Below are 22,417 nucleotides of genomic sequence, written 5' to 3'. Positions count from 1 at the left end.
CAAACGTGAGCAAGGAACGAAGCACAAGGAAGATAATTCGAGCTCTACCTAGCGGAACCACGCTTGACTGCTCATTCCCTGGGAAGGTGCCGTTAGAGAGAAAAGTCAATGATAGAAGGAGTCGGGCATACTCTTCTCGTACGCTGAGATCTTTGGACGTGCTGTGGTCATCATGGTGGTTATTGGGAAAAAGAGGCAGAACCGGAAACGGTAATGTGTGCAACTCAGCGTCTAACCGATTTGGGATTGGGTTGCCATATGAGCGCTTGCCATGTGTCCGGGTCCCGGGAACGGAGGCTCCCGATCCTGCCTTGAACCGTCTTGTCACCAGTGACTGAGCGGCTTCCGGACGACGTCCAAGACCCAATGCTCTTCGTTGCTCCATACAAGCCAACCGCTGTGCATCGGCGCTCTGGCGAGTCACATATCGACGTTCCTCGTCCTACAATTCCGTGGCAGAGGAGGCACTTCGGGTTGCAACAGGGCCCTAGTCGAATCGGGCGCGGTCGACTCTGTACACCCATTGAATATCTGGTAATGCTTGCCAATATCCGCGACTAGTGTCACAAGCCGTTCTTGGCTAAAAGGTACGTAGGAGACCATGTTATATATTGCCCTTGACTAAAGACACTACGCAATTCATTTCCTTGATGCGCGCGTCTGTGAGCGCATCGCCAAGCGCCCGTGTCTGAACATACAGTTGCTAGGTTTTGCGCACCACGATAATTGGGAAGACATGAGGAGTCTTCTGCATCACGCACACTACGGCGACCGCATCCTCTGAGTATCCCGGAGCCGATCTCCGTTGATGCACCTCGCCAGTCTTGTCAGCGACGCCTTCGAGGACCTTCGCGACTTTACTCCTCGGTGCGTTGCTAGTCTCCGATGAGCATCGGCTGTCCACCCTCGCGAAACTTGCGACGGTTGAGCTCCTATGCACCCGTAATTATCCTGTCGCCGCACAGCACAGTCCAAGCCGTGAGTGCCATGCCCTTCGCGCGTGCCTATCGGGATGATGGCACTCTTGAAGCCGCGCTTGAGGACATGCCACTGGCCCTCGTGGACTGAGATCGGTGTATCGTCAGACATGGGGGCTTCGCTGGCGGCCAGGCCGATCAACCCCCTCAGACGACTCGCAGTCCGCGGCGCCTAGGTAAGGGACTTTTGCCTGTTATAATCAGTGGGACGAGACCTGTAATCGATTCAACGCTGGCAATATGATTTTGCGAGACGTACAAGCGGATAAGTGCATGGCTATCCCCAAATGTTCATGCTTACGCTTACGTGCACATAGAGATTTTTGGTGCGTGGCTTCTCTAATGGCGTCTCCACCGAGAAGTGGAGGGACTTCAGTTGTTACCCACACAGCGGCTATGTTGCTGGATGTGAGTGCATCCGCGCTTGTTGATCGAGTACGCCGCCGGATCAGTGTATTCTGCCGCTCAGCTCATCTCCGGACCGGTTACGTTACCTTGGTGACAATGCACATCGAGATGCATGCTGCACCATTCCATCCATTCATTCTTGATTTCTTTAACAATTGTGTTATCGTCGTGTAGCGTCGTACTGGGGAAATGGCAAATACTCGCAAGTACTGCAGTATGCGTCCGTCAGCTTGAAGCTTGGACTTTGGAATTTGATACCCTTCCTGTTCATCCCACCCATAACGGGCCGCCTTTCTCTAATGCCCATAGCTCCAAGAGACAGTCAGAGATATCAAGCAATCCCGAGCGACCTTAGTCTTGGAAGTGGGAAGTCTGGCCCAAATCCGGTGGCAGGGCTTATTGTTGGGAGAGGTCGGAGGCTGAGCGCTGATGGCCCCAGTACAGGACTCGTAGATCTGACCGTTCACGGTTACGAGCCATATACTCTGCTTCTAGTTCTGTAGGCAATGCGACTCGGGCTCGATTGCATGCTTGAGCACGTCTTTGTTTGGCAGATCTTCCATCCGTTGCTTGTGGCTCTTGATACTCGTTCCCGTCCCGTGTTCATCATCTTGTTTCAGTTGGTAACGTTCTACCAGTGGCGCGAATCTCGAAGAGGTTATAAAGCACAGGATACTGTTTACCCTTCTATGAGACTCGATAACTCCCACGGCAGCGACCTTCCAGCCTCCAGCTCCATATTACGCTTCCAGCCGACTCTGACTTTCTTTCCCCCCACACACTGTTTGCGGACTACAGGTAGATGTTTTCATCGGCAGTCACCACAGATGCACGTTTCGCAATGTGAGAACAATACCGATTGTCAATCCCCACACAACCATGATTTTAAGACTGCCATCCCCACCCAGCGCTGACTCCGACTATATCACTCGCATCGCGTCGGCAGTAGCTCTTGGTGAGTCCTCACAATGTCCTTGAGTAGACCCGCATATTTTGATGACGTCCATTCGTCAGCAATTCTCTATTACGACTACATTTTGATCTTCAGCGCTGAGGTGGCGCTGTTCTGGAAGGCATGCTTCAGCTTGGCCTCATTCATCTTCTATCTCAATCGGTACTTGACATTGTTCAGTCACGTCCTTGTTCTGTACGAGCTCTATCGCGTCTCCGATGAGAATGTGAGTCTTGCGCATGTAATGGTCATCGAGCGGGACATTGATGCACACTCTGTGCCGCCTAGCTGTGAGCCCATATCAGACGAGAGCTAGTTGTTATCAGCTGACGCTGCTCCTGGGAGATGTCTGAAGCTGCAAATATACCATCAGCTGTGGTCTGCAGCCATTCAAGTTATCGTTGCAGGTATGGTCATATCCGTTGCTTAATTGTCATCACAAAAACTCACTGTGTGACGTTGTATCGTGTACTACATCAGGGCTTCAGTTCTTCCGCCTGTATGCGCTGTACCGAGGTAGTCGTCGGGTTATCTCCATGGTGTTCGCTATCTTCATCGTATGTTGCATGATCTCAGCCGTGCGTGCTTCTCCTTTGGATATATACGTATTTGGAACTCTGACGGGTATTCTCCGGATATACAGTGGTCATATCTGGTCATATTCGCAGACGCGGAAGATGCCTTCGAGTTACATACGAGAGAATGGTATACCTGGTGTTGGCTGCGATCTCACTATAACTGTGGCTCAGTAAGTCTTGTGCATGATCCACTTAACCGAGTATGACGTGAACGCTTTGATTTGTTTCCGTCTACAGAGGAAAATGTACGTGACATGTGTGTTCGCTATACTATCCCTTCCAGTCTAGCTTCAGCTTCGAGGAAAACTTCCAGATTTAGCCATCGTCTGGGCCAGTATACTTGGCCATGACCTGACTGTCTTCATTCTCACGATGCATCGTGTACTTCGAGTGGAATCAAGATGTAGAGGTTATATACTGACCATCCTGATGCGTGATGGTGAGTAACCACAGGAAAGTAAAGAGACCTGCGCTGGCACAAATCCTGATGGACTTTACCTAGGCGCATTGTACTTCGCGTATGACATTGCAGAGCAAATCACACGGCAGGCAAAGCGCGATGGTCCAGGTGAGGAAATCTACGCTAAACATACGGGCGATGCAACGTGCCCATAAGATTACCCAAATGACAAAGAGGGATACAAAGGCCCACTGGAAATGCTAGGGCCAGGTTGCATTGCCTATAAATGCTGCACAGATTTCCCTGCTTGGAGCCTGGCGCTTTGCCCGCCGTGTCATCAATGCGAACTGCGCCTGACTAATCATGTCTCATGTTCGCAGGGTGCTACTCGTGTGTCATGTGTGCAACATATCAACCTGTCTGGTGAGATACTCTGAACAGTCGGGGACGCACACTCATGAGCATGACCGAGTTTCTAGCTCTCTCAAGTAAGCCTCAGATCCCGAATGCATTGCGCTTCACTCTGAAATCCAGACGCTCCGGAGTCGGCTTACCGAGGTATCAGTGTCACCACGACAAACGTGTACGCCTGCCAAATCCCCTCCTCTACCGCCCATACCCTAATGAATTGATTAGAATTGCGAGTACCCTCATGACACGCCTCATGCTCAATCTTCGCAATCCAAAACTGCTCGAGCACCAGTACAGAATTTCAACTAATCTAACAGAATTCCTCTCGCACTCTGATCCCATCTCGTCTCTGCAAAGCTCGTCGTTGGCATGATCGCCGCACTCTTGATGACGCTATTGCCCTCTTCAGTTTACATACGACTTCATTGCGTTTCTTTTGCACATCTCTCCGGACCTATTGCCTCTCTGAGATACGGACCATTGGGCCACAGGCCTGTAGCATAGTCAAGCCGCTACCTCTCCTTCAAGTCTGATTCTTAACTTATGCTCGGTACCACCCATGTATTTCTAGCTCCATCAGAAAACTGCGCATTGCTCCCTTCGCTGCATTTTTTGCGCGCGACGGCCTTGGTAGCGAGCCAGTAATTGCATGTGTCGAACTAGCCTATATGGCGTTCGCAGACAGTGCAAGCGATAATTCCGCCGTGAGACCTGGCGCTTGTATTGAAGCCAGAAGTCCTCACGTTGCGAAGCAATGTTGAACGGACTCAATCGTTTACTCACAATCGTGTAACACTCCGCTTCAGGTGGCTTCGCACCCAGGGGCCGAACATACGTTGTACCTGGTGAGTTTTTGTATGACAGCGTCACTGGTACCGCCGTGCAGGATCCCCATGGTAGCGTAGGAGCCGCTGGCAATGTACATGCCGTCAGGGGAAAGCGCGATGCGGGAGACGCCATCTGTATGCCCTTATTATACTACCTAGTAGGGTCTGCTTGCGCGCGATCCCATGACCCTAATTGAGCAGATCCGTCTTCAGTCACGAATGTCAAACCGTCTGTCACAAGTTCGTGTTCGTGTTAGTCACGCGGTCCAAGTGCAGCCATAGTAGTTGAAACATCGCCCTAAGGCTTTTTTCCCAACGCTTTGATGCTCAGGCTCTCATCATGACAGGGCACATACTATACTTGCGCACTGACCTTCTTTAGCGGCCTTATCGCTCCGATACTTCTTAGCCCACTCGGTGATCACCTCAGCCTGAGGGACTATAGGGAAAGTCATTACTGAAATGCGCAAGATGACCAAGTCTGACATACATTCCCATTGGCCACCTGCAGTTGTCGCAGGACGTAATAGCTCCTCAATGGTTCATTTCATGTACAAGGTGATTCCATGATCCTGGAGCACGATCATAGCTAGAAGAATGCGGTCATGACAAGAGCAGCACGCTTGAATCAACAGCAGATACTCACATATGATACCGAGAGCCAAGAGAAAGATGCACGATATCATAAGGTTGCGAGACATCTAAGCTAGCAATCAAGAAATATTTCAACAGTCTGGAGTCGAGAGGCGCCTGTGACTCAGAACGAGAGGGCAACTGAAGGCGGCGGGTTGGGTTTTCCCGTGGGTGCCAGTAGATGCTCAGGGGCCTACAAGGGCAAGGAACGATGAACGTGGTCTCCGCCCATGTTGGTCTGGTGTTCATAAGTCGACTGGAGAGATACCCGCGCTGAGTAACGTGTGCTTAAGGCGCTCGGCTGTCATTGCGCATGCTTTCCTAGGGCGTCCTGGCTATGGAGCGACGGTATGCGTCTGTCCATGGCCTATTGCAGGCCTAGGCGCAATAACTTGAGTAAGCTGTGTGGTCCGGCATTAGAGACCTCGAATGGTTGTACCATCAGGACTAGAGCGCCACGCCTTCCTTGTGAGACCGAGGAGGACCCGTTCGTCATAAGACACAACTACAGGTTCACGGAGGCACACACCGAAATCTTCAGATGCCGGGAAACAGCTAGTCTGCCATGCCGCCGTGGTATTCGAGCAGTCCCGCACGGATCCCCACTCTACGTGTTGCTTGTGAGAGCACGTCACGCCTTCTGGAGGCTATGCTTGATTTCTATCGCTTCCTTCGTTGAATTATATGTCGTAAAAAACTGTTCATTATCTCAACCGACAACTTCAGTAATATCTTCAATTGAACGAAGTCAAAGAAAGGGAAACTCTGTCCGTACACAAGGTAATAGCAGTACAGTTCTATCATCGCCACAAGCCGCCGTCTCGCGAGCATCCCATCAAGACGCGGCCGAGGGCGTCACGTCGTAGTTGTGCTGGTAGACGTACGTGTCCTCCGTCGGGGGCGAGCCGTTGAACATCTTCACAAGACGCTCATACACGGGGTCTGACTCGATATGCTCGAAGTGCCACCGCTTCCACGGCGTGCCTGCCGCCTGCTCGTCGCGCCGTCGTTGCCGCTGCTCGTTCTGCGTGCGCAAACCCAAGCATGCCAATCAGAACTGCAACGACCCTATGTGACAAACAAGCCGCGCACCTCGATCTTGCTCTTCTCCTTGCTCGCGGTCTCGTAATCGCCCTCCCGGATCCCGCGGGCGACGTGCTGCCAAAGGCGCCTGCTCTCGAACTCGTGCATGTTTTCGATCGGGCCGACGGTAACCTCCTCCTTAATTGACGTCACGTCCGTGAACGTCTCGCCCGTGTCGAGGTCCTTGGATGTCTCGTGCCAAACGCCCTCATACCGCTTCACGGGGGTCGTCGATTCGGGTGGGGTCAGCACCGCCTTGAACGAGTGCGAGCGTCCGGAGAAGTAGCCCTTGCCCTTGTACTCGATCTACCAAAACATGCCACGTTTGTCTGTCAGCTAACGCTCGGACGAGTGTAAGGTAGAAAACATACGTACCGTCGAGAGCCAGCCAGTGGATGATTGGATGTAAGAAGTTTCCGTCAACTCAATGTACGGAGAGCCGTACCAGAGACCGTCGATGCGGAGGCGGGGCAAGGTAATCAAAAATTCCTCCTTGCCTCCGTCTGGAAGGTCCACCGTGAGGATAGCGTGGCCGATCTGTTTGACGATGATGCTGCCGCCAGAGAAGCTCGTCTTTTGCGCGGAGTGGCCCTGGAGGACGAGGCCCTTGGAAGGGTTGGAGAGGTAGTATGCCGTGATGGGCGGGTGGTGCGAGACTTGCTCGACGACGAGATTCGTCTGTCCACGGCCGTCTACATCGGGCCAGAATCCGTAGAAGAGCCTACATAGCACAACGGTCGGGATTTTGAAGTGTAGTGAAGGGAAGGCGATACGTACTCTCCGAGGACAGGGTTCAGCGGCCTGTCAGTCGGCGAGGTATCAATACCTGAGCTATAGGAAAGTAACGTAGTGGGATTACGCACTTCTTCTCTGATCCAAGTTTCTCATTACGTGAAGTATATTGACCCTTGAGTGTGCTCTGAAGTCCATGTATCAGTGCACGGCTCTGGGATGGGTAGCCTCGTACTCACAATGAACCATTTCAACACAGCGATTGACCTGTCCTGCTCCGTCTGCGCATCCGCGATCGCCGCGAATAGAGCAGGGCGCTCACACCAATAGGCTATTTGCGATCGATAGGGCCCACGCAAGGTCAGGCGGGTCAGACTCGCGCGATTCACACTCCACAGCCATTGACATGCGTACCAGGGAACTCGGTGAGCGAGATGGGTGAGAGAATGAAGGGCGGCGCGGTGAGCGACGAGAGATCTCCGGAGAACGAGGCAATTCTGGAGATTCAGAACGTGCCAGGAGGACACCCGGTGGCGCGGACATGCGAAATGCGGGGAAATGAGATGGAATGTATAGATCAAAATCAAGAGCATTGGGTGGAAAACAACTAAGGGTGCGTACGATTTCAGGAAGGTTGTCCAGCTGCTCTTCTGCGCGGTTGGGACTCCCTACGTTCGGATGATGGAAAGAGTCGGAAGAGAAGAATGTTACGAAGGGCCGGACGTCGCGAGTCGTGGGCCGAGGTCGAGACAATCATATGGTGACGCACCGTGTCAGCGGTAATGCCGTCAGAATCGCCACGGAGAACGCACCTCGCCCGGGAGTTCGCTGGGGGTCTGGGCTCCGGACATGGCAGTGCTCGAAGAGGTCACAGAGGGTATATGGTGAGTCTAAGATGGGTGTAGAGTCGAGGAATGGGGTCGTCGTGGTCGTCGCAGAGGATGCTGGGGAACAAGCGCCCGGTGGTGTGGCTCAGGGACGCCGGAGCCCTGCGGAGCATCCTGTACTCCTCCACTTCTCCTTCTCTCCACAGTCGCCTAATTCATCTCTCGACTCAGTAACGTTCATTTGCGTAGAGTATAGAAGATGCAGTCGCGACCAAAGCTGAGCAGAGCAGCCGCAAAATGGAAGACTCAGCGTCCGCGGCCCCAAGTCCCATTCCCGTCTGTCCTCGCATCATGTGCTATGTCAGAAGTGCCCGAAGAACTAGTCTGTCTCTGGCCCCGAACGCTCGTGGCAATGGACTGGAGGTTGACGAACTATGAGGGCTCAGGTCAAGAAGCCACGGCGGGAACGGCTCCTTGAGAATATCGACTGCAGTGGGTAAGTTCGCACAACCAATGATGCGAAATGGGTCCATAATTCCTAGAACGCCTTTGAGAGAGGTATCGTGTTAGATGGCACGTCCTTGTAAGCTTAAGTCTGCACGGTCTAGCTTCGTCTCAGCGCTGCATTCCAATCATGTCCTTGGGAGATGCACGACTGGAATGGAGATCTCGAGCGTCACTATGGGCAAGCTCAACCCATCTCCCCTGCGAGACCCAGGTCCGTCTAGGTGTCTTAGGACTGTGCGGTGTCTCCAGTTACCCAAAGCCAATGATCGGATCCGCAACCAGGAAAGCCTCACACCCGTCTATGACATGGTGCACCCTCACAAGGCGGTGTTCAGGTGGAGAGCAATTCATCCTCATCTTGTTCATCTCATTGTCCCTCGTCGTGATCTGTAAGTACGTATCGTACTGTACTTATGCCCTACCTCAGTTTCAGCCTTCGCATTCACTCCAGTCTCGGAGTCTCCAACTGTGATATTCGATGGTTATCGCCGCCGGACAGATCGGTCGCAACCTGAGCTGCCAAATGCGGACACCGTCCATCCTCCGAACTGCGGAAGGCAGTTTGTAAGCATCTCTCCGTCGGTAAGGACTGCCTCATTACTATATCATCTCATGTCATGTAGGTTAGATTCAGGTCCGGACCGAATCACGGCTTCTTCATGTAAGTTACCGCACCCTCCTCCCGCCTACGGGAAGACTCGTGTTCTTGGCAGTTGCAACCAGCATCGTCATCGAACAACAACTTCTGACAGATCCTCCACCAATGCAGGCAACCGCAGCGCAAGATTTAATGGCAGTACTCCCCCACAACGACAAGTACTCCTGGCTTGTGCAATCCCGCAAATCGCCCAGGCCCTTGGCCTCGCAAATTGCAAACTTCTGGCCCTACTGAATATTTCGCAGCACAACGGACGTTGTGATAGCGACTTATCAGTGCGATCAAACAGCGACCGGCGTTGCATGCCGAGCGAGACCTTATTCAGTCAGGGTAAAGCTCGTGCATCAGCCAAGTCAGGCGAGAGAAGTCTCGGGCTCGAGGTGCATGCTTGGCAAGCGTCTTCTATGAGAGGGAGATCTTGAGCTATGCGTCGGCGATGCCATCACTACTGTAGTTCGGATCACTCGAGATCATAGGGTGGAGTTCAGAGGCTTGCCGAAAGCTCACGGTCCCTTCGTCCTGGGACACTGGCCGGCTTTCTCAAATGCAGTCCGCGTCGCGACGTGTGGTGTTAGTAGGGTTGTGAAGCGCTTCACTGGTTCGCGAAGTAAGTGAAGTGGTCGGTCCTTTACCAAATACAATTTGATTATTACACTGACCTCTATATGACAGGTTCCCGTTCGTCATGGTCACACCTTGGCTGATGTGTGGTTGTACTAGACACCGTCGCAGCTCCACCTCTGTCCAAACTCCACGCGTACTTCCTTGGCACGCAGCGATGTGAAGGGTCTGAAACCTTGGCTCGTTATGATGATGCTCTGTTGCCGCGCACCAGCTCGCCTTGATGCGCGTCGCGCTCTTGTCTACCCGTTACGAGCACGACGCACAGCGCTTTCGTTCTAGGTGTTGGAGGACGACTCAAGCGCTCCCATACTACAGGGAACATGTCTCGTGAGTCGAGCTCGTTGAGATACTGCATGTGGCTTGTAACCGACCCCCAGCCGCCCATCTCGACCCAGGTTCCCCATTTCACCTCTACGTCCGGCTATAAAGGCTAGCTCCACCTCCGCATGGGCCCCCTCGGCGGGATATTTACCTCTTCGACGCGCCGCCGCCTCGCTCACTACATACCCCACGTTCGTTCACGCCATCGCACTGCTCTCGGGTAGAGTCACCTTTCCACACACGCATACTCAGCATCGTTATGATTGTCAACGCCGCCTTCGCCCTCTCTCTTTTGAGTGCTACCTACGCCTTCACCGTCGGCAGGCGCGATGATTCGCCCGCCGACGCTGACCTTCTCGCCTCGTGCCCTGGTGGCCCCGGATCCAAAGCAGTAGAGAAGGCGGACAAGTGTACCTTGGTGAGTCAGCAGCCCGCCGTGCACACCGCTCCTGATTGGCGTCGTACTCATATGGCCCCTTCGACCGTCTACTTACCCAGGTCAACATCGTCAACAACCCTGACATCCGCGTGTGGAAGCCCCTCGGCGACCCGCAGCTCAACTGCGGAGGCGGCACCGAGGACATCACCGTCACCCTCGGTGGCTCGACGACCGTGACGCAGACGACGGAGGTGAACGCCAACCTCGGTGTGAACGTCGAGGGCATCACCATCGGCGGCGGCGTGTCTACTTCGTCTTCGTCCTCCTCGACGGAGTCCCAGTCCGTCCAGTTCAGCATCCCGCCCGGCAAGCAGGCTGTTTATGTCGCCGGGGTCGAGCACTCGTCTCAGACGGGTAACGTCCAGGTCAACTACGGCGACCGCCAATTCGGCCACTTCATCGTGAGTAACCACTATGCCTCCGTTTTGTCTCGCTTCCTCTTGATCTGTCTGCTCATCTTGCACGTCATCGCATAGTGGTTCACTGGCGCAACTGTCACGCAGCTGACCCCTAAGCCCGACGATGTCGAGTTCAACGTCCTTCAGACAGATTGTGGCACGGACCCGCGCGACGTCAGCAGTCTCCCTCAGTGAAAGCCTCGACTCCCGACATGCCCTCGCCTATAATATATGCGGGGACTCGTCACGATGAGGCTTACGTACCTAGCGCGTATAGCCCTCTGTTCCGGCACATACCCTTAGTACCATCACTGTAATCAGTCTGCTATTTATCGCCGAACTAAATCAATGAAACTGCGTTTGAAGAGGTATCGTTCTAGACCTGAGCTTCGAGTGTGCTAGAACGCTGGTTAGACGTACTAACTCTCATATCGAACTTGACAACATGAACTCCCTTAGATTCCAATATGTCCGGTCATTTCAGTCATAGCGTAAATGATCGAACGAACGCATTCATTCCAGCTGCAACGGCAGGTTCACGCTTAGGGACCATGAACGTACCGAAGATCAATGTGCATCAATATTGTCTTGGCACATGGCTGCGAACTGATCTTGCTGCCTCATGGTGTCGCACTGATGAAGCCAAATGGGGCACGGAAACGACACAGTCAACGGAAGCAATGTACAGATTACTGGCTGTTGGTACAACATATGAAATGACACACGTCGCAGTTGATACATAATGATAAAAGCAGTGCAAGGTGCCCATGAAGGCGTCCATACCCCGGTGAAGGCGGGGGTCAACATCGTCACCTAATAAAGACGGATGTGATCAGTACTGGTCCACACAAGCGCAGAAAACGGCTGAGCCGGAAGAGACCAACGACCCGCCATGTCTCCACCGGACCTTCGGTAGAGCGCCCACACCGTACCAGTCTCACAAATATCGAACACGGCAACACCTCGCAAGCCTTCTCATGTCCCCGTACCGACCGGACCCTCCGTCTCCTTCCCGCTCTCCAAGTCGACGTCGCTCGGCGACATCTGGGGTTTCGGCTCCTCCGGCGTGCTGCCGACCGCTGTCCGCGACTGCACCTCATGCACCTCCACCTGCGCTCCTTGGCGGCGACGGCTCTCGAGGTCCAGCGCTCGGTCAGCCTCTTCGCGCTTCTCCTCGTCCTGGAAACGACGCGTCTGCTTGCCCTCTACGAGGTAGACGAACACGACGACCACTGCGACCACCGCGCCCTGGAAGATGAACGCGCGGTGCATGTTCAATGGGGGATCCGCGTCGGGGCCAGCACGCAGCGCGCCTTCGACTGATGCAAGTACAACGTGGATGAGCGATCGCCAGTAATGCGGCTTCGTCATCGCCAAGATGATCCGTCAACAGACGCTCATGGAACTCACCGAGGACGAAAATGAGTCCGAACAGGTTCGTGCTGGGATCCGAGCGATCAGCTGTGTCTGCCATGTCATCGAAAGAAGCACGCCACTCAGCGACATACGAGAACCACAGCACCGCCGAACTGCCATTCGCGTTCCGCGTGAGCTCGACTCCAAGCTCGAGCACGACCGGGAGGAGGGTGAGGCCTATGGCGCCGATGATGGCCACGAGCACATACAACACTGCCGCGTTGTTCGGCTTAACTGTGGTTCGCGGGCACGCAGTCAGCATTGTGCAGCCATACGAGCTGCACTCGACGTCATGGTCCGACAAAGCGATCTTACGTACTCTCCCATATGAGCGCGAGGTAGCAGGCGGCGATGCCGGGAAGGAGCAGCTTCCCGAAGAGCGCTAGATGTCTCGTGAAGACGCGGTCGAAGAGCGGCGAACTGATCGCCGCCGCGACCAGTCCGACGAGGAGCAGGACGGCTCCCATCAGCCCGGCGGTATCATCTGAGTATCCGTAGGGTTCCTGCGTGAACGTGTCAGCGCGATAATAATGGGAGGGCCGCTCGCATGAACGCACGAGTTGTTCCGCCGTCAGAATCCCAAAGGTGTTGACACTGAGAAAACGAGATAAGCATGTGATATCGTAGCCGAAGCCAGATTTGAACCGATAACCTACACTCCTACGATGACGCCGAACAAGAGGCAGAGAATCACAAAATCGATCCTCTGGCGCACGGTCATGTACGCATATCGATCGCGAGGCACCTTTCCGAACATCGCGTGCATGAGAGATGTCAGGGATGGATGCCTGTGGGTAGCAGCGAAGGCTGCGTCGCATGGTAAGCGGCTGCGAGCAGTCCCAATCTAGAGGGGGAGACATACTGGGAGGTGTAGGTGGAGCCTCTCCTACGAAGATGACGACGGGAGCTGCAGCCGTGAAAATAATCGCCATGACCAGTATCTATTTCCGTATCAAAGAGGAGAGATGCTCCGGCTAGCAGACAACGCACCGACTGCCGCGTTGTGCTAACAAGGGGTGGGACCAGCTGCCCTATCGCACTTCCAACAGGATTCGCTGCGCAGAGGAGGGGATTCAGTTGTATTCTGGTGCGACGAGGATACGCATTGCAGAGCACCTACCGAGACCCATGATCATCGTAGCCGTCGTCCGACCCTTGAAGTCGAACCATCGTTCTGAATAGCTCGGAACGACCACTTGTAATATAGGGAGTGCTACCGCTGCCAAGAGCTAGATACCGTTCAGAACGCACCGCCTGAAAAACGAGCACTGCGATACGCACCTGTCCCACCATAATCAAAGCGTACGATCCGTTGACCGACAAACCGCGCGCAGTTCCTGCATACCGAACCCAAGCGGATACTACGAATAGTGCGCCAGCGATGAAGCACTGGCAGGAATTAGGTCGGTCTGCGGCGGTGATGGCGAGAATGAGGCATACCGTTTTCCGTACGCCTAACCTCCCGTACAAGTAGGGCACAACGAAGGCGGAAGGGAGGTAGACGACGTTGACGACGTTTCCAAACCAATTGATCTGGTTCAACGTGAAGCCAAAGTCCTTCGCCACTTCAAGGTTAGATAGCCTCAGCGTTCCGTCTCGTTAACATGCAGGGTAACATACCCGTGTTTGCTATGGGCCCAAACCACACAAGCGTCGTACCCGCTACGATATTGAGTATGACCTGGCCATAGTTCATCGTTATGAGAAATAGTCCCACAATCTAGGATGCAAGAGGGCACACGTACGAGAGCCACAAGCCCTACCCATCGTCGCTTGTACAACCGGTACTCCCGAATGGACCCGCTGTCGACTGAGCCACCTTTCTCTGCACAAGATATGGTCAGCATAAAGCAGACAGACACACCGCGCGCGTCACCGGCTGCACATAGAGTATAGACTGGATGCTCACCAGACGGTATCTCGATCGACTCTTCCCCGCCTGCAGACGCCGGAAGCCAGAGCGAGCGATCAATAATCCGACAGCAGCGGGCGCTGATAGAAAGTGACGTACCCTCCGAAGACGTGAGGCCGGGCTTGGACATCGGATGCGCGACGTCGTCCTGCCCTGGGGGCGAGACCTGAAGAAGTGGTGGGAAAGCGACAAGCCGGGGCGAGATGCGATGGGTGGTGGCTTCTGGATATATGCTCGCCAACCCGCGTGATCGCCCTCCCTCGGCTGGGGCGCTCGTCAGGGCGCTCCGGACGCAGGGAGCGTTGGTGTCAAAGCCTGCACACGGCATGGGCTGCAGAGATGGCAGTTGCTCTGATGCCGACATCTTGGGTTCGCGTGGTGGATCTAAACGCACGTAAGCTAGCCCGTGGCGGAGAGGAAGGACGATGTCCACATGCTGAGCACAGGCAAACATGGTGGACGTCATACCTTGGACATCTCCTTGTGAATCGCGCTTTGGATCGAAGTCCTGGAGCCGCGCGGCAGAAGTCAGTGAAGATTACTTCCCATATGGAGTGTCAGATAAACTCACATTCGAGCGAGGCGGCGCCCACGACTGCTTCGCGTGTAAAATGTTTGACATAGATAGGGTCGCTGTAGGCAAGGGCAGTGAGCCTTCCGCGAACGCTCACGCCGCTAGAAGTTGCGGTAGAGGGCACAAAAGCGTACAACGACATCGCGTCGGAGCCGCGTTGTCGCGACCGGCTCAGATAAGCGGCTCGCACTTCCACGCCCTTATCTCTCCTTGTTGGTTGCATCTCAAAGCTACGCTTTATCTGGCTTGGCGCAGGGGGACGACAGGGCGGATCGATCATGGACGTATCGAGTAAGATACGACGAGGTTTACCAGTCCGATTCCAAGGTACCCTGCGTCCGTGCAGTCACCGTCAGCCCTGTTCTCAGTCAAGCCGAGGCATGTTCACCGCATCATCTCCACGATCGTGAGCAAGGGGGGCTCTGTCGCTCTTGAGATTGACATCCTGATATTCCAAACCACATACAGTAGGTAGAATGCTATTGAACTCACCACTCGGGGCATCTAGGACTTCGCTTCTCGCTGCGCTTGGCCCTGCTGCCAAAGTTTTTCGAAGCGACATACAGATCCGCACCAGGCGGAGGGGGTCAGAGCATATACAGAGAGAGAAACCGATAATGAGGAGTGCGTATGCCGAGGGGGGAAGAATTCAGTAGTGTTCGTCATATTGGATTCTGGTCGGCTGGGACTGCCAAATAAGGAGTGCGGCGGGCAGTCTTCCTTCGACTGCACAACTATCGGGTTAGCCTACTCTCTGACTCACCGCTCATGTCATAGCCTTGTGTGTCACTTCGCCCTTTGGACCCTCTGTTCACCATCGTCAACCGCACAGCCCTTCGATACGACTCAGTAGCCGGCAACTGGCGGCCAAACGAGCCAATCATGAGGTAAGAGGACGCAGTCTCTGGTACCTGACGCATATAGTCGATAGAGCGTGTTCAAAAACGAAGTGTATACAGTTGATATGACGCTCAGAACGTGTCTCATGCAGCCGCGGCTCATCCAGCGTCGATACAGCGGCGCGCCCGCGATGCGCGCTTGTGGGTGAACGTGCGTACGAGGTTGTCAGAGAGCGTGAACACTTGAGGTATGCCATGTACAGTTCCAGGTCGTACAAATGCAGCTGAACAATTTTTCTGATGCATATCTCGCACTTCTTTGTGACAGATGCATTCAAAGCATCAGCAATCGAAGACAGTACCGTGAAATATTTGGTGAACGGGGTATCGGACTCGATGAGCGCTTGATTTCCTGGCCGCATTTAGAAATCACTCCACCAATCGGTTGCGACATGTCCACTGTAGAATCCCAAAGCTCACCGGAACAGCTCAAACATCGCGACAGCCTCATGATTCTCTCTCGCCTAGTACCAGCAGAAGGACGCAAAGGAGATTGACGGACCAGTGTTTTGCCAGTATACCCTAACCCCAGATTAGGTGTGTGGCAAACCCTAAGTCGGGAAACTCGCTTAGCTTGCTGTCACGTCCTCGCGCACCTTGTCTCTTCGCGCACGCCAGCTCTGAACGTAAGTACCTCCTATGTTTTTTCAACTGTATATCATGCCCGTGTGGTACTCTGGAGAGGTGTAGATGGTTCAGAGAGAGAGAGGAGGACCCCGGTCACTGTTCGCAGGAGAAATGATCTGCATCTAACGTCCAGATGACTCGAGCTTACATCGATTGCTCACAGCTCGCCCAAATCTTGATTTAGCTGCTCTATCGGGACTGCATTGGCCACCATTCTCTCTCTCTGCCGACGTCCTGTACGTCTCGCTCGTTTTACGAGTCTAAATCCACTCCACGTCCGCGCCCGCACCATGGCGAACGCCTCCGCGAACACCATCGAGCTCGCCCAGACCGGCAAACGCGACGAGCTCCGCGAGCTCGAGCTCAAGTACCAAGCCAGGTGGGAGAAGGAGCGGCTCTTCGAGGTCGAGGCACCGTCCCCGGAGGAGCTCAGCGGCCTCACCCCGGCGCAGATCAAGGAGCAGTATCCCAAGTGGTTCGGGAACTTCCCCTACCCGTACACGAACGGCTCTCTCCATCTCGGACACGCCTTCACCATCTCAAAAATCGAGTTCGCGGCGGGATACCATCGGATGGTGGGGAAGCGGGTGTTGTTTCCGCACGGGTTCCACTGTACGGGCATGCCGATCAAGGTGCGTCGTATGTCTTTCTGTCTCGCACGCGAGGGAGGGAACCGATGGTGGCGGACAGGCTGCGGCAGACAAAATCGAACGCGAGATCGAGATGTTCGGTGAAAACTTTGAGCGCTTCGTCCCCGACGAGGAGCCTACCCCCGCCGCGCCCGCGACGACGTCAGATGGCTCCGCGAAAGCCGTTGACAAGGGGAAGAAGGGCAAGGTGGCGGCGAAGGCGACCGGGCTGCAATACCAGTTCCAGATCATGGAGTCGATGGGCGTGCCTCGGGAGGAGATCAAGAAGTTTGCGGACCCGTACTACTGGTTGAAGTACTACCCCCCAATCTGCATCGTGAGTCCTCGATCATTGCGTCCTGCGCGTCGTGTGCCATGTCGTCCCGTACGATGGCTGAACAGCATATGCATGTGCATAGGAAGACAACAAGCTGTTCGGGTCGAGGATAGACTGGCGCCGGTCATTCATCACGACTGTCGCGAACCCCTACTACGATGCGTTCGTCCGGTGGCAGACCAACAAGCTGTATAAGCTGGGAAAGATCAAGTTCGGCGAGCGATACACTGTCTACAGTCCAAAAGATGGCCAGCCGTGTATGGACCACGATCGCTCCGAGGGCGAGGCCCTGGGACCGACGGAGTACACGGGCATCAAGATGGAGGTCGTCAGTTTTCCCGAGGCTGCTGAGAAGATGATCCGGGAGAAGGTCGGGAGCCGGAAGGTGTTCTTGGTCGCCGCTACCCTGAGACCGGAGACGATGTGAGTAGCCATTCACTGGGCGATGTTTCATACACCTTGACGGAGGACTGGAAGGTACGGCCAGACGAACTGCTTCGTCGGCACGCAGATCAAGTACGGCGTTTTCGGCATCAACGACAAGGAGGCGTACGTCTGCACCTACCGCGCGGCGCGCAACATGGCCTTCCAGGGTATCACCGCCGTCCGCGGCGAGGTCAACCAGCTCGCGGAGATCGAGGGCTCGCTGCTCGTCGGCACGAAAATCAAGGCGCCCCTCTCCGTCAACCCGGAAGTGTACGTGCTCCCCATGGAGAACGTCCTCCCGACGAAGGGCACGGGTGTCGTCACCTCCGTCCCCTCCGACTCCCCGGACGACTTCCAGACGCTGACCGACCTCCGCAAAAAGCCTGAATTCTACAAGGTCGATCCCTCCTGGATGCAGTATGACCCGGTGCCGGTGATCTCGACGCCGACGTACGGAGAGATGACGGCGCCAGCGGTGATCAAGCAGCTTAAGATCCAGAGCCAGAAGGACACGAAGCAGCTCGCGGAGGCGAAGGAGATCGCGTACAAGGAGGGCTTCTACAACGGGACGATGCTGGTGGGCGAGTTCAAGGGCCTAGCGGTGCAGGAGGCGAAGCCGCGGGTGCGCGAGCAGCTGATCTCGTCTGGGTTGGCGTTCGCGTACGCGGAGCCCGAGGGGCTGATCATCTCGCGGAGCTCGGACGAGTGTGTGATCGCGCTGATGGACCAGTGGTACTTGGACTACGGCGAGCCTTCGTGGAGGGCGCAGGCTGAGAAGTACGTCTTTCCGCTGCCGTGGCTCAATAGTTTACATGCTGATCGCCAACCTTAGGCTCGTTGCGAAGATGGAGACCTATAATGCCGAGACCCGCAACGCGTTCGAGGGCGTCCTGGCTTGGCTGAACAAGTGGGCATGCGCGCGTACGTACGGTCTCGGCTCGAAGATTCCCTGGGACCCCACCTTCTTGGTTGAGAGTCTGAGCGACTCGACGATCTACATGGCGTACTACACCATCGCCCACCATCTGCACAGTAAGTCCACTCTAATCTCCAATCGAGGCGCAGCTGACCTCGCACAGGCAAGCTCGACGGCAGCGAACCCGGTGACCTCGGCATCACCGCCGACCAAATGACTGACGAGGTCTGGGACTACGTTCTCAATGGCGGGCCCTTCCCCAACCCCGCGCCCTTGCCCAAGGAGAAGGCGGACCGGCTTAAGCACGACTTCAACTACTTCTATCCCTTCGACGTGCGCTCGTCAGGCAAGGACCTGATCCCGAATCACCTCACGTTCTGCGTGTACATCCACGCGGCGCTCTTCCCCGAGGAGAAGTGGCCGCTGAGCATGCGCACGAACGGTCACCTGATGGTCAACGGGCAGAAGATGTCGAAGAGCAAAGGCAACTCGATGACGATGCGCCAATGTATCGAGAAGTTCGGCGCGGACGCGACGCGGCTGTGCTTGGCGGACGCGGGCGATGGCATTGAGGACGCGAACTTTGACGAGAAGACGGCGAACGCGAACATCTTGCGTCTGCATACGCTCATCGCGTGGTGTGATGTGCGTGCTTAACACATTCAGAGATCGGGGCGGTGCTAATAGGTTGCTGCAGGAACAAATCAAGAACAAGGGTCAGCTGCGCACGGGCGAGAAGAATTACCACGACCTGGTCTTCGAGCATGAGGTCAACGACCTGAACATCAAGACTAAGCAGTTCTATGCCGAGTATGTCGACTAGGATCTCCTTCGAATCTCACGGCTGTACTGATCAGCTATCATCTACAGCATGACCTACAAGGACGCCTTGAAATATGGCTTCTATGAGCTCCAGTCAACACGCGATTGGTACCGTGAGGTCACTGCCGACGTCGGTATGCATGCCGACCTTGTCGAGTGGTGGATCCGTACCGCCGCTCTTCTCGCCCTCCCCGTGGCGCCCCACTTCGCCGAACACGTCTGGAGCACGATTCTAAAAGAGCCCAAGTCCGTCCAACTTGCGCAGTGGCCAGCAGTCACGCGCCCCGTCGACCAGACCGTCCTCGACTCGGCCGTGTACATGCGCGGAACGATCAAGACGATGCGCGACGCGGAGCTCTCGCTGCTCAAGAAGATGAACAAGGGCAAGCAGGGCCAGGCGACGTACGACCCCAAGCGGCCCCGCGCGGTCCGCATCTACGTCTCAACGGCGTTCCCCGAGTGGCAGGAGACGTGCGTGCAGATCGTCAAGGACGCGTACTCGCCCGAGCATGACAAGGTCGACGATGCCAAGGTGCGCGAGCTTCTGACACAACGCGGCTTGATCAAGGACAAGCGCGCGATGCCGTTCGTGCAAGCGTTCAAGGTACATTCCGTCCATTCTTCATACCTCAGGGCATCGCTAAACATGGCATGTGCAGAAACGCATGCAACAATTCGGCACGCAGACCGCCTTCAACCGCACGGTGCCGTTCTCGGAGGTCAAGATCCTTCACGAGATCTTGCCGTACCTGAAGCGGACATTGAATCTGACCGACGCGGAGGTCCTCTTGGTAGACGACGCGAAGTCAAAAGACCTGTCAACCCTCACAAAGGGGCTCGTCGAGAGCGCAGAACCCGGGAACCCAGCTTTCGAATACTACAACGTATAGGGACCCAATAGTCGCTTGCAATTGCTTTCAGTAGATTAGAATACAAAGGTGCAGCCCTCTTTTCCACATGTGCAATAGATTCTCGTTCGCAAATGATACAGTTGATCTGGCGCTTATTGTACAAGATTTCGTACTCTTTCGGATTCAGCTTGTCCTCCCCCTCTCGGAAATCGCCCCCTCAACTCGAACGACGGTGGGTAGGAGCCTGGCGGAGCTCGAGATCCTGTAGATTTAAAGTACGAGAGGTCAACACGCCGTGTATTTCACGCCATATATTTGCGCTTCAGAAGTTCAGCCAGCACGTACACGGTTGTGGTTGTAACGCTTGCTCCTCTGTATACGGGCTATGATGTTGCGGCAAGAGCCGTATGCAGAGAGAGAACGATGGTCCGAGAGGCAAGGTATGCTCACTGGCATCTGTGGGAGCTGAGAGTTCTGTGAGCACGCTTTCCCCTACGATACTTTGTGCTTCTTACCACGAAGGCCAATATATTCGTGACGTTGCAGACACGTAGGATCCTCTTGGTGGACACAATTGTCAGTATCTTTGGGGGTCAGCGTGGTCGCAGTGGCACCACACGAAGCACATTACCCGAAGTATACTACTCCTACTTGCTCCGATCCGATGATTCCTGCTTTAACGTAAACATAGTAGATGAACAGTCAAGCTACTTACCATCACGTAGCAGCTGAACTTATAACCTGCTCCAGTAGGCCATGCGGAATTTGAAGGCCGTGACCATCATTCTGTACAGCGAGCGCGAACGTCATGACATCAAATGCAAATGAGATACCCCAGGCTGCTGCAAGGTCTATTGAAGAAATGTGAGCGGAACACCCAGTCTTCCAGAGGGGGGAGGAACTTCATGAACGAACAACGAGACCTATGAGATTGAAGACGCAATTCAGTTCGTTCTCACTACAGCGTGAGGCTTTCCCCAACATTTGGCACTCACTGAGTCTGTGACACGAAGCCCTCACAACTAGATATCAATTGTCCACCGATCTGCTGATCTTTCTGCTGATCTTTGACGCCCTAATGCCTTGTAGAACACCTACTGTGATACATTGACATTGGATATAAGTATTACGAGATGAGTTTGTGGGACTCAAGATGGCCAAGGACGTTGCTAGAAGGCCGTAAGCAAGGAAGCACGACAGCACTCGCCAGTTATCGTTGTATAGGGCTGATAAACTCGGGGCTGTGAAGACAAAGATTAGATCCGACTAGAGTCGAAGCAAGATCTTCAGTCAGTAAGGAAAGACTATATTGCAGTAACCAACTGTACCTAGAGTCGAAGCAAGACTACAAAGGTCAAGTAGTGTTGTGCAGGGCCGGGCCGGGCTCAAAACCCCGGGCTAGGGCCCGGCTTTGAAGGGCTCAGGCTCACTGAACCCTCGAGCCGGGCCCTAGTGGTGGGCTCGGGCTGGGTCCGGGTCGGGTCAGGCTCAAGCCCGGGCTTTAGGCCTATCACATATACATGAAGAATTAGCATTTGAAACGTACCTCAGCTCATTTGTAGGCCTTGCTACACATGAAAGAAAGAGTAAGCAGCATGTTAATGGCCACTTTTGGCGAAGAGAAGACGGTACGAACCCTGTGAGCCGCAGTCCTGAATCAGGCAGGTCTAGCGCTCACCCAACCGGCCGTGTCCATCTGCACCAGGTCCGCCGAGAGGCATCACTGTCAAGCTTTGTGAGTCGACCCTTACTTTTCACTTACCTTTCAGCATCTCGGACGGCTGTTCAAGGCCCTACGCGGTCTGATACAGAGGTCCTCCTCAAGCCCGGGCTTGAGGGCTGGGCTCGGGCTTGCAGACATTCAAGCCGGGCCCCCAAGCCCTGAAAGCCCGACGCCGGGCTGGGCTGGGCCGGGCTTTTGGAGGCCGGGTACCCGGGGCTTCAGGGCTTTGAGCCCGGCCTTGCACAACACTAAGGTCAAGTAAGTAACTACAAGTTAGAGGTAAAGGTAACGAAGTACTCACTCTTCAGTCAGTAAGGAAAGACTGAAGAGGGAGGACGCAATCTGAAGTCCTTATATACTACAGAGAAGTGTCCATGACTAATCGAAGAGTGGTTAGTCACATGTACCATAGTGCGATGAATAATACAACGACGAAAGAATTGCGACATATCGCACCATAGGATGAGTAAGAGATGAGTAAGGCATAGACCTGTCTAGACCGTTCTGGAG

The 22,417-nt window shown here is 54.7% G+C and overlaps 5 protein-coding genes across 5 annotated transcripts; 3 read left to right on the top strand and 2 right to left on the bottom strand.

Annotated features, from left to right (window-relative positions):
• Window positions 1-2,264: 2,264 nt before the first annotated feature.
• On the top strand, window positions 2,265-3,234 carry DICSQDRAFT_128419 (uncharacterized protein; the record flags this gene model as incomplete). Its single annotated transcript, XM_007367983.1, has 6 exons — window positions 2,265-2,340; window positions 2,400-2,563; window positions 2,711-2,744; window positions 2,818-2,894; window positions 2,981-3,085; window positions 3,199-3,234. 6 exons carry the CDS (start codon window positions 2,265-2,267, stop codon window positions 3,232-3,234), a joined length of 492 nt encoding a protein of 163 aa, XP_007368045.1.
• Window positions 3,235-5,872: 2,638 nt separating this feature from the next.
• On the bottom strand, window positions 5,873-7,852 carry DICSQDRAFT_156375 (Oxysterol-binding protein; the record flags this gene model as incomplete). Its single annotated transcript, XM_007367982.1, has 9 exons — window positions 5,873-6,210; window positions 6,279-6,575; window positions 6,645-6,990; window positions 7,047-7,070; window positions 7,133-7,188; window positions 7,241-7,332; window positions 7,416-7,498; window positions 7,623-7,669; window positions 7,814-7,852. 9 exons carry the CDS (start codon window positions 7,850-7,852, stop codon window positions 6,022-6,024), a joined length of 1,173 nt encoding a protein of 390 aa, XP_007368044.1. The 3' UTR covers window positions 5,873-6,021.
• Window positions 7,853-9,457: 1,605 nt separating this feature from the next.
• On the top strand, window positions 9,458-11,157 carry DICSQDRAFT_89559 (uncharacterized protein). Its single transcript, XM_007367981.1, has 5 exons — window positions 9,458-9,600; window positions 9,666-9,944; window positions 10,013-10,356; window positions 10,437-10,778; window positions 10,854-11,157. The coding sequence occupies exons 3-5, from the start codon at window positions 10,198-10,200 to the stop codon at window positions 10,968-10,970; spliced, it is 618 nt and encodes a 205-aa protein (XP_007368043.1). The 5' UTR covers window positions 9,458-9,600; window positions 9,666-9,944; window positions 10,013-10,197; the 3' UTR covers window positions 10,971-11,157.
• A 593-nt stretch (window positions 11,158-11,750) lies between these two features.
• Window positions 11,751-14,038, bottom strand: DICSQDRAFT_65374 (MFS general substrate transporter; the record flags this gene model as incomplete). The annotated part of the gene is made up of 13 exons (XM_007367980.1): window positions 11,751-12,094; window positions 12,186-12,217; window positions 12,284-12,425; window positions 12,511-12,694; window positions 12,749-12,785; window positions 12,848-12,998; window positions 13,054-13,132; window positions 13,182-13,246; window positions 13,312-13,420; window positions 13,473-13,580; window positions 13,632-13,756; window positions 13,812-13,872; window positions 13,937-14,038. 13 exons carry the CDS (start codon window positions 14,036-14,038, stop codon window positions 11,751-11,753), a joined length of 1,539 nt encoding a protein of 512 aa, XP_007368042.1.
• A 2,340-nt stretch (window positions 14,039-16,378) lies between these two features.
• DICSQDRAFT_138696 (leucine-tRNA ligase) lies at window positions 16,379-20,488 on the top strand. Its single transcript, XM_007367979.1, has 9 exons — window positions 16,379-16,835; window positions 16,894-17,169; window positions 17,252-17,592; window positions 17,647-18,372; window positions 18,428-18,627; window positions 18,675-19,156; window positions 19,209-19,321; window positions 19,382-19,937; window positions 19,993-20,488. Exons 1-9 carry the CDS (start codon window positions 16,494-16,496, stop codon window positions 20,221-20,223), a joined length of 3,267 nt encoding a protein of 1,088 aa, XP_007368041.1. The 5' UTR covers window positions 16,379-16,493; the 3' UTR covers window positions 20,224-20,488.
• The last annotated feature ends 1,929 nt before the right edge of the window (window positions 20,489-22,417 follow it).

This window comes from Dichomitus squalens (assembly GCF_000275845.1).
Source record: "Dichomitus squalens LYAD-421 SS1 unplaced genomic scaffold DICSQscaffold_30, whole genome shotgun sequence".
NCBI classification, from domain to species: Eukaryota; Fungi; Basidiomycota; class Agaricomycetes; order Polyporales; family Polyporaceae; genus Dichomitus; species Dichomitus squalens.
This window is presented reverse-complemented; position numbering and strand designations above follow the sequence as displayed.

Excerpts from the sequence above, each read along its gene's own strand:
- DICSQDRAFT_89559 (XM_007367981.1), top strand. The coding sequence starts at position 10,198 with ATGATTGTCAACGCCGCCTTCGCCCTCTCTCTTTTGAGTGCTACCTAC. Across the intron at positions 10,357-10,436 it reads AGGCGGACAAGTGTACCTTG|GTCAACATCGTCAACAACCC; the intron begins GTGAGTCAGCAG and ends CTACTTACCCAG. Across the intron at positions 10,779-10,853 it reads GCCAATTCGGCCACTTCATC|TGGTTCACTGGCGCAACTGT; the intron begins GTGAGTAACCAC and ends GTCATCGCATAG.
- DICSQDRAFT_138696 (XM_007367979.1), top strand. The coding sequence starts at position 16,494 with ATGGCGAACGCCTCCGCGAACACCATCGAGCTCGCCCAGACCGGCAAA. Across the intron at positions 18,373-18,427 it reads TGGAGGGCGCAGGCTGAGAA|GCTCGTTGCGAAGATGGAGA; the intron begins GTACGTCTTTCC and ends CGCCAACCTTAG. Across the intron at positions 19,157-19,208 it reads CGCTCATCGCGTGGTGTGAT|GAACAAATCAAGAACAAGGG; the intron begins GTGCGTGCTTAA and ends AGGTTGCTGCAG.